The sequence below is a fragment of the Lycorma delicatula genome, chromosome 1 (assembly GCF_047948215.1).
Source record: "Lycorma delicatula isolate Av1 chromosome 1, ASM4794821v1, whole genome shotgun sequence".
NCBI classification, from domain to species: domain Eukaryota; kingdom Metazoa; phylum Arthropoda; class Insecta; order Hemiptera; family Fulgoridae; genus Lycorma; species Lycorma delicatula.
The window spans coordinates 269,975,126-269,986,449 of NC_134455.1; the positions used below are offsets into that span (position 1 = coordinate 269,975,126).

Here is an 11,324-nt window from a genome sequence, read left to right on the forward strand (position 1 = left end):
TTTTGTCTGTTTTAGATTACAAGAATCTTCTGTATTTTTATTTTTTAGATATATGTTTTTTCCTTTTTTTCATAAATGCTGCCGAATCCTTTTCAAGAAGTAGTTTGCACATTGATATTCTACATTTTAAATATATCTTCATCGCAAGGTTGTAAAATTTTATTTGTTGTTAAAAAAATATCTACCGTCAGATTCACCACACAAATTGAATTTTTTTTGTTGGAATAAATGATTTTCAAGTGAATACTGCCATTTGAAAAATTATTATAAATTATCCACCTTTTACATAGTCACAGTGTTGTATTACCTTCTTAATGTTCTTAAAAATGTGTAGTAATTTATTCATCACAAAAGTAAAGCTTATTATCCTGCTTTACAGTAGTACAATTTCAATGTTCCATTAATTTATGAGATTTTATAATAGATTACTGTTTAAGTATACATACAACATTATTTTACCTACCATTTTAAGTATTTCAAAAAAATGTTTCCAATGGATCAGTTTCAATGTGTTATCATTTTAAAAGTTATTTTGACCTACCTTAAAAATAGGAATTTTATTTGCATTGAAATATACATTTAAACAAAAGTGCTATATTACATAGATAAATCTATATTTTCAGTTAAAAATAAAAGGGTTATGGATGAAAAAAGAATTTTGATTAAATCTGCCTGAATTTTGGCACTTTCACAAAGGGGACTTGCTTCATAGTGGAGAATATGGCCCTTGAACTTGTACTCATCTACGTATAATTCTTCTGTTTCCCCACTGCTAGACATTTGCAGTGTTCAAGTTAATGCAGAAGTGAAAAATCTAGATTTATTTATCTGAGACTGAATTAAAATTAAATTTTCTAAATGTCATTACAGTAAGCTTAATTTGAATTTTTTAATGACCTACAAAATGTTGTGCATTTTAAACTTGTTTAGGTCAAAAATTAAGAATTTCATCACAAAAAAAAAATCTGATGTGGATATCACATTACTTCCTTCTATGCCTATTAAATTACATACACATTTTTTTTTAAATGAAAAGTACATAAAATTAATATTTTTTTTTTTATTGAATTATTCATTGTAAATTTTTTTTTGCAATTAAATGCAGATTAATAAATCTATATATTTAAATTTTAAAAAAAGGTGATGTCTGATTCGAACTGATGTGCCTTCCCCTAAGATCCAAATATTTCACTAATTATAATTTTATTTGGTTCTAATTCTGGAACCAATGAAAATAAGTATCACTGATGATATATTGTTGAAAAGCTCTCAATTAGGGCTTATTCTTGCAGTTAAGAAAAAGTAGAAAATTGACATTTTTTTGGATTTTTTGTACACTTTTGGTTCAGTCGATTGCAATCAAAAGGAGAGGTGCACAACCAACTAGATGTTACAACAGTCCTGAATCCAAAATTTCAACATCCTACGGCTAATTGTTTTTGAGTTATTCAAGATACATACATACATATGTACACACATCTCACTGAACTATTCAAGTGGATTCAGGGATGGTCAAAATGGATATTTCTGTTAAAATCTGATAACCAACGTTTTTCACTATCACAATACTTTACTTTACAAGGAAGTAAAAATAATAAATTTTAATTGCAGATATGCCTTGAAAATAATTTTTTCTTTTTTTTTTAGAAAGTTGTCATATAACACAATTTAATTATATTTTCTGTACAATAAAATATCAAGAAAGGAAATAAATTTAATTTACCTTTTCCATATATTGTGTTTAATAATTTTGTTATTTTTGTACATAATTGTGTTCTTTTTTTAGCTGGGGCAGCTTGGTCTTTCATGAAAATTTCAGAGGTGTTGTGTATAAAAAATACCCTAGGCAGTTATGATTAATTTGCTAGAATAGTCCTTAAAATTTGTATATAGAACCTGAACGATTCTGGTGTGCAACATTCTTGTACTGATGAGGTTTGGTAAGCTAGTTATGCAGGTGACTGTGCCTTTTCTGTACGTCAGGTCATCTAAAATGAATCATCCTTCAAAGATATAAGTATCATTTAATCTGTATACTTTCACATAATAGTAAATACTACTCATAAAATCTAATTTATTAGATGTATCTCGTATTGTAAAGATTTTTCATTTAATTTAAAAAAGAGAAAGGTGTGTATTTAAGGATTTTTTCTTAGAGGTAATGTAAATTTAGGGAATTTTTTACTGATGTAAAAACCAATTGATATGTTTAAGAATGAAGTGAATTTAATATCTTTCTGATTGTATTTAAAGCAATTATCTCACTTTATAATAAAAAATGGAAGTTATTAGCTTATCTTTACTAATGTCATAGTATTCTCTTAACTCATAAAACAATATATTTTTTAATTTAAAAAAAATCATATTTCTTCTCATATAACTTAAGCATAAATCTTTCCTTTAGAATATCAGTTTTTAGTAACACTTATGCACCAATCATTTAAATTTTCATTTATAATATAAATGACATAATATTTTGAAATATAAAAATTGTATCGATTTGATATCATGGTATGGTGCTACTATCATCTTTTTTTTGTTATTTATAGATCTGTTTTAATCAATCTGTATGTAAATTCAATTATTTATAATTAAATTTTATGAAAAGTATTCTATGAATTTGTAAAAACTGAAATGTTTGCTATTTTTATCAAATGATGTTATATGGAGCTTAAAAACATCAACATGCTTTTCTGAAAACTGTAGACATTATTAAAAACAATGCAGCAAAGCAATGAACTGCCCATAAATTAACAGTTTATCAACACGTAATAGTTCTTGAAACATTCCTTAATTCAGAAATCTGTTGATGAAGTTAGAACTGTAAAAATATTAATTTATAAATCACTTTCATAGGTTTTATATTTGTATATATGTTTCCTATTACTGATATCCAAAAAAGGTTAGAAAAGTTCCACTGGCTTGATCAATCTTAGCCCAGGATCTATCTGATATGACATTTAGTATAGATATAATATCCTACATTAAATTAGGGTTTATATTTATATTTCAATCTTAAATTATACTAAAACAGAACCAGATTTTTTCATTTGGGTAAAATTTTTAAAATTAAAATTTGTTATTAATTGCTGTAAATTATGATATAATTTTAATGATGCACATAGGGGGGGAATACATTGTTGATCGAATAGAATAATAATAAATTGGTATTATTACTATTAATATTAAACAATTGTCATTGATTGTTTTGTAGTATTGGCAACAGTTATCCATAATATCCATCTATTTTTATTTTAATATAATATATGATAATTAATTCTGTTACTCACCCACAATATTTGTGTTACTTACTAAGGAAGGCAGCAGATTCTTAGTTACATTTTGTAGTATACTAATTATGAAGTTATAAAAAAAAAAGCAATTTCAATTACTGTTACAAAGTATACTTTATTCTATTAATTTTTATTCTGGAATCTTCAACAATGTCTCTAACAAATTTACATTCATAAACATGAATAGAGGAATTAATATGAGTTTTGTATGTAATTTCAGTGGTAAATTTTAATTAGCATTTTTACATTTAAAATTTAAAAAATTAAAAAAATTAAGAAAAAATTACGCCAGTAGATGTTTGTAATGTGCCTTCATGTGATTTTTTTTTTGTTTAATGAAAATTTGCTCATATTTTAATGCTATTCTCAGTTCAATACAACATTTATAAACATTAGTTTAAGAGCAACATTTATAACTTAAAATGACTTTTATGTAGAATAATGAAATTAATAGATTAATTGAATTAAATTAATGGGTTTTTAATTAAATAATAATGGCTTTTAGATAGTGTTGGTAAATTTCTCAGGGGTCTGCCAAAGGACAATGATTTGCCAAAGTGTTTAAAGATATATTTCTGATACCTATTGGTTTGTAGAAGGTGCTGTGAGAATACATTTTCAGTGTTGAGAGTCATCATTATGAATATCATTGTTATTATAACTGAGACTGTAGCTTTAAAAATGAGTTTTAGGATTACATTTTTATTATACTTAAATACTGTTGCAATTAATATCCAGTTAAAAAAAATAAATAATTTTTAACCCATTTAATTGTTACTTGACTGAAATTGTCCAGTAAACTGTAAAAGAATAGTACATTATAAACAATTTTTAATAAAAAATTGTTTTATTTGCACGCTTCAGATATCAGATGGACTTCAGTAGATGACATTTTGTATACTTAATCAAAATTGTTTTTTCCATTTATCCCATTAACAATTTTTTTCCATTTCTAAAACAAAGAAAGCAGATTCTAGTTAATGTGGCAATTTGGAACACAGAGAACACAAAAAGTAAAAAAATAAGGACCATCATCTGGCATTACACTCCTGTTCATTTCATATATAATATATATTTATATACCACTTTTAATTAGTTTTTTTTTTAAATGCTGTGATAAAACCTGGTTTTTGTGAGATTTTTTCAATGAATAGTGAATGCATGCAAATTTTAATCTAGATCATTGAGGATTCCATCAGGAAGATCTAATGTTGAGGACTGACTAGTAAGTAAAATACTCAAGAAACCTTTTAAGTTTTGATATATTTCTCTTCTGTTTTATTTGTAAGCCTGTTTGCTAATATTTACAGTACAGTATTTATTATATTAAGTAGTTGTTTTTTTTAAATTTTGTATTATGGAAACAGAATAACTTTTACATGTTGTATTTGAATGATGTAGCTGCTGTCTTGTCTTTTTTATTTTTTAATATTAATAATTAATTTTGGAACTTTACCATAATAAAATAATCCTTATTCTCTTAAACAAAATTTCATATTTTAAGTAGAATAACATAATTATTAATTTACAATCAAGTGGTAATTTAAATTTTAGATAAATCTGTTCTTAAACTTTTTTTTATGTATAATTCTAGATACTTGTGGTCCATTTAATATCTGAATAGAAATACAAAAAGTGACTTTGTTTTGATATAAAGATAGTTTTGTTAATGTAAATATTTGGATATTGTATTGATGATTATTGTGTATATAAATTATTATTGGTTATACATTGTTTTGATCAATTCTGCTTTTAATTTAATGCTCATATTTTATTTAATATTTTCAATTTTAAAAATTATGTTGTAAATATCTTCCATTTATTTGTAAGATGTTTGTAAAGAGTTGTATCAGCCTTAAATTATTATTTTATATATATATATATTTATTTATTTATTTATTGTTATTAAATGATTTTTAATTTATTATGAAAAATAATTATTACAGTTATAAGATTTTTTAATTATTATAAATGTTGAAAAAATTATAATTTATATAGTTATTTTAATGTGAATTTATATTTTATTCATTAGGTGAAATTTTGGTTTTTCTTATTATTTAATAAAATTTATAATATATACTTGATGAATGTTATGTAGAAATAAAATATATATTTTTATTTACGTTTTATTATTTTTTTAAATTCTCTGATAAATGAGCACTCCATTCTGTGACATATTTAATCATATTTATGGTACTAACCTAAAAACTGCTGTATAGGTCTTTGAAAAATTGCTAAAATTTTTTGCTACATTTTTCTTTCTTTTCCCTTGTTTTAAATCATTTATTTATATTAATCTATTTTTTTTTTATCTCCATTCATTTGACTGGTTTGATGCAGCTCTCCAAGATTCCCTACTAGTGCCAGTCATTTCATTTCCCCTAGCTCCTACATCCATTTTTTTCTTTTTTAATATATATTTTAAAAGATAGATCTACAATACCTTTTTTTTCTCTTCTGTGACTAACTAGAAAAAAATATTTGCATACCTTAAATGAACACCCTACACTTAACAACTTCAACAGACCCATTGCAGTAATGTACAAATTAATCAGAACGAGGGTAATATTTAATAAAAACACTATTCAGAAAAAAAAATCATCAATTGGTCTAGTGGTAAGACGAGTTGAGTAGTTGTCATCATTAATCAGCCAATTTTGAAGTCGAGAAATCTCGATTTCAGACGATCAGATCCTAATAAAGGTAAAGGTCCTTATCAGGTTGGACTTGAATACTAAATCATGGAAACTGGTGTTCATTGGTAGTTGGGTTTCAATTAACCATACATCTCAGGAATGGTCTGCCTGAGTTTGTTCAAGACTACACATATACCTGTACAGTTACATTACACTGATAAGTTGCTAATGACTTAATTGTTGATGCAACAATTTGAATTTTAATAAAAAATTCATTATAAAATTATATTATATTATATTAAAATATATTATTAAAATTTGAATCATACTGATACAACTTGTGAATATCTAGTAATTAATATGTCCTCTTTTATTTGAACACTTAACATATAAGATTTGACATCGATTCAATGTGTGTACTACACTTTTTTTTTAATTTCTTCATCATGAATCCATATCAGTATTATTGCTTTAATGATATTAATTTTTATTATACAATTCATTTTTGAGTTGTTTTTTGACTGTTCCTAAAGATTTTCAATTGGGTTTAAGTCTGGCATATTGTCTAGCCATGGGAGCACTTTAATGTTTCATTCTTCAAAAGATTTCTCCAGTGTTTTAGCAGTACATCATGGTAGTAAATCTTGTTAGAACACTACGTTACCTTGTGGGAATTTGTTGTGAAGTTGTGCTGCAACCAATCTTTCAAAATCTTATATGTCCATCAATCACCTTTCAACATGCCATCTACTGGAAGTAATAAACAAGGGCTTTCAAATGTGAAACAACCAGAAAACATTTTTTTCTGGTGATGTTTACCTGATTATTGGATATGAACTGGTGATGTATTTTCATCTGATTCTTTTCTAACGTATGGAACCCTTTTCCCCTGAACAAAAAAATGTGACTGTAAGAAAACAACATTTTTCCAGTTTTTTTGGTCTGATTATCATATGCTTTGGCCCACAAGAGCCCTTTTTTACACATTGCTGATGTTAAAAGCTGCTTTTTAGCTGGTCAATGACCTTTCTGTCCAGCTGCAAGAAGTGAGTGTCTAACAGTTGTCATGGATAAATCTGTTCTACTGGCTGCTAATTCTCAATTAAGTCCACACCAGATAATTTTGGATCAAGTTTACTTTTTCTTGCTAATAACTGATCCATTACAGAATAGTTTTTCTTTTACAGCCACATTTGTCTTTCCTTTGAGGTAAAAAGGAACTAATTTCTTTAAATTATTTTAAAATAGAATTCACTGTTCCTAGTCTGACACCACACTCAGAAGTCTTGTCATGCTGTTGTGCTTAGAAAAAGAAACAATTTTTGAATGCTTTCTAGGAGTTATGTCCACTATTATAAGAGGTCTTTCAAATTGAGTGCAAAAAATTAACAGATTGAGTTGGCAACATTGTTTTTTTTTTTTTTTTTAATTTTTCAAGCATCATTTGTTTTCAGTAATTATGACAAATCATCATGGAATACTACAAATCTCAATGCTTACGTCATAGATATTTATTGTTGAAATGTGGAATCGGTTACAGCTACATATTGTGCACAAAATTTATTATGGTGCGCATAATCGGCCAAGCCAAGGCACAATTCATTGTTTGGTTAAAAAATTTAGACAATTTTCTCCACTTGATGATGAAATATTAATTCACAAAATAGATGCAAGGAGTCAAAAGAATATTGCTGTGAAAGTGCAAGTGTTTGTGAAAATCAAAATGTATCTATCTGTATTACATTGTCAACAAAAAATGGGCCTTTCTTCAACAACTTGGCAAATTCTACATAAATTTGTTGGTCTACATCCATGTAAGATTCAACTAACTCAAGAATTAAAGCTACAGGACTGTTCTTTGTGTAGACGGTTTGCTGATTGGACTCTAGAGCAGCTCAAAGTGGATCCAAATTTTCATCAAAAAATCATCTTTTCAGATGAGGCTCATTTTTGCCTTTGATGGCTTTGTAAACAAGCAAAATTGCTGTATTTGGGACGATTCCAATCTACAAATGGATCAATAGCAACCATACATAGTTGATATGGATTATGGGCTGATGCCGCCAGCATCATTGTACCATGGAATTTTTGGGCCATTTTTTTTTTTTAATATAAGCAAGAAGATGCTGTTAAAGTAAATGGGTGAATGCTATCAAACTACGATTCATGATTTTTTGTTTGTAAATTTGGAAAGTTTTAATTTGAATGAGACATGTTTTCAACAGGATGGTGTTACATGCCATAGTTGCTGAAACCAATTCAGTTGGCAACTCAATTTCACGAAATTGTAATGTCAACTGGCCACCAAGATCATGTGACTTGACTCCCTTAGACTTTTTTTTATGGGATTATGTGAAGTCACAAGTCTATAGCAACAAATCACTAATTACTAAGCTTGAAAGATGTTTAATTATGTTATATTTACTAATGAGAGAATATTGGTGGAGAAAGAACAGATATCATTCTTTGTAATACATCAGTTGTCAATGCCATTTTAATTTTAAAACTATACTGCAAATAACAAATTCAACAGCTGAGATAATTTTGGTTTATTCATACTGATTTACAGTAAGTACTATATCCCTATTGAAATTCTTCCCCAACACAATTTTTTTTTTATTTTTTAACTTAAATATTTAATTGTTTTTAACTGAAAAAGGCAAATGTCATACAGAAGTAAGAGAATGTCTTTGAGACAAATCAGTAAGAGAATGTCTTTGAGACAAATCTCTTAAGATATTTCAGGTTGCTTAAAAAAGGTGGGATAAAATTTTATAATTGAAATATCTAACATAGTTTTGAAAGACAAACTGGAAATGGTGGCTAATTTCAGTATATGTCAGCAGTGACCATACATCGATATCTTAGCATTGAAAACTTCACCTTCTTCACCAAACCAAAGAAAAAGAGCCGCTACCATTTTGAAACTGATAATTTTATTATATCATTGTACATATATATTGAAGTAAAGAACACTTCTACAAAATGCCAAAAGTTTGAGATAAAACAGGACCTCATTTAACTCTGTCGGCAAAGGAAAAATTTAATATATTACTTATGAATTTTTTGCCAATTATAACACTGAAGATAAAGAACTTATTAAAAACTTTATACATGTTTATAAAATTATATAATATTACGCAATAATGTTGCTGTATATTTTATTTAAAAAACCGAACTAGTCTTTCTGTGATGTTGCAAATAAATGATTATTTTATTCTGATTAGTACATATATGGAATTGTATTTACATCGTAACAGGAATGGTTAGGTCTGCTATGATAAACAAAGGACTTGACCCAGCATTTACCAGAACACATAAAGAGAAATCAAGGTAAAACCTAATCAGAGCTTGATCATAACTGTATAGTTATAAAAAGAGGAATAAAAACTATAAATATGAGAAAAGAAATCAAAATAATTGAACTAAATGTGGAAGCCTTAATTGTTTTTACGTGATGAATGTGTAATATATAACAAAAACCGAACAATAAAAAAATAGAAAAAACTAGTTTAGAAGAATTTTACATGCTAAACATTTAATAATATCTCCTATACTGATTCACAGTTAAATTTCATAACCAAAAATTTTATAGAATTATACAGTAAATTCAGATGCGAGTGTATATTATTTTAAAACAAGCCACCATCAATTATAGCTGTTTTGTATTTTATCATTTATTAACAAACATTTTTAAGAAACTTAATACCAAAAAATAGGCAACCTGAAGACACAAGTCACTCCTGAAAATAAAATGGCTTAGCCGTTTACAAGAAATAAGCATTCAATCAAAGCTTATTTAAGAAATAAAAAATGAAGTGGTTTATTAAAAAAAGTAATCAAGCCTTCTTCGTTAAACCAAACAATATACAAACTGAATGTTCAGTTTCACAAGTGACCTTCCCTCTGACCAAGTGTTTCTTGCATCTCTGGTCCCTTATATACATCATAGCCAGAAGAAAGCCTGGATCAGTAATCTAAAGCAAAACATTTACATACTCTTTCTGTTAAAAACAGTAGATTGTCTCTAAATAACAAAGGTTAGCATTTGGGCTAAAAAAATTACTGCACACATTACAGGATTAAAATTCTTAGAAGCAAACCAGACAGGTTATGTCATAATAGGATACTTAGGTTTTAATATTTTTGTACTTGCAAGATTAAATTAAAAATTCAATAAAGATTAAAAAATAAACTTGCATACCTACATGTACTCATTTTCATTTTGCTTTGTGCATTAAGATAATGGAACTATACTTTAAATTGATAAAATTGCTGAATTGGTGTAGTTTACCATATTGCTGTTAAGGCAAAAATTCCTTTATAAGCCATTATATAAAGTTCCTCCTTCATTTGATAAATTATTTTTTTTCATCAGTCATTTGATTGGTTTGTCACTATTCCCCATTCTTTTCTATGCTGTTTTAATTTTTCGAAGTAAACATCTTCTATCTGTACATCCTCTAACCCAAATTAACTAAACTTTTGGTGTCTACTGGCCACTAACATATTGTAGGTCAGAAAGTAGGACAGATACTTGAGTTTGAAGCTTTACATTAATACTTAACTAGTATAAAATCACTTATTTACATTATAGCTTAACTGTTGACATAATATGAAAAAGAGACTGTTGTATGATTTTTTTTTTGACATGTATAAATAGTTTTTTTTAATCATAGATTTTTATGTGAATGTGGAAACATAAAAACTAGGAACACATCAAATAAATTCATGATTTTTTTAAATAAAAGATTTTAAATATATCAATAACAGTTAACCTTTTTCTGATCAGTTTTGAAACATTATGGACTACAAAGTCCATCACAATCAGGCAATGCCAAATAGTTTTCAGTCATTTTTTTTCATTAATTTGTTAATAATTCATAAGTAACAGTTATTCTATTAATAACATTTTTTAAGTAAATTATTGGGATATTGGGAATTATTTCAAAAGCAAATAAAGGAAATGTAGTTGTTATCATTTAAAGAGAAGATTATATAAAGAAAACAGAAAATTTTATAAACAAAGCACAATGTTACAATTGAAAAGAAAGATAAAACTGAAATATATCAGAAAGACGTTATTAAGAAATCCAAAAAGTTAATTAAAGAAAAAGATTACAAATATATTAACATGAATCCAAGTGTGCCAATTATGAGAACATATGTTAAAATCACAAAGAGAATTTACCAATAATAAATTACATGAATGCGCCTGCATATAAATTAACAAAATATTTATTAAATATATTAAAAGACATGGGAATATTGAAAAACCAGTAAAAAGTAAAAATTACAACTGAAATAGCAGAAAAATTAAAAAATATAAGAATAACAGAAGACTGCAGAATTATATCGTCACATATAAAATGTATATCCATATATACCATTAAAT

At 26.5% G+C, this 11,324-nt stretch overlaps 1 protein-coding gene across 3 annotated transcripts in view; it reads left to right on the forward strand.

The window, feature by feature from the left end:
* The window catches only part of Golgin245 (golgin subfamily A member Golgin-245), a 120,823-nt gene extending 115,412 nt beyond the window's left edge, over positions 1 to 5,411 (forward strand). For all 3 annotated transcript variants that reach the window (XM_075377207.1, XM_075377215.1, XM_075377223.1), the window contains one exon: positions 1,787 to 5,411. In XM_075377207.1, coding sequence (XP_075233322.1) covers positions 1,787 to 1,810 — 24 coding nt within the window. In that variant the 3' untranslated portion in view covers positions 1,811 to 5,411. The remainder of the gene's footprint in view (positions 1 to 1,786) is intronic.
* The last annotated feature ends 5,913 nt before the right edge of the window (positions 5,412 to 11,324 follow it).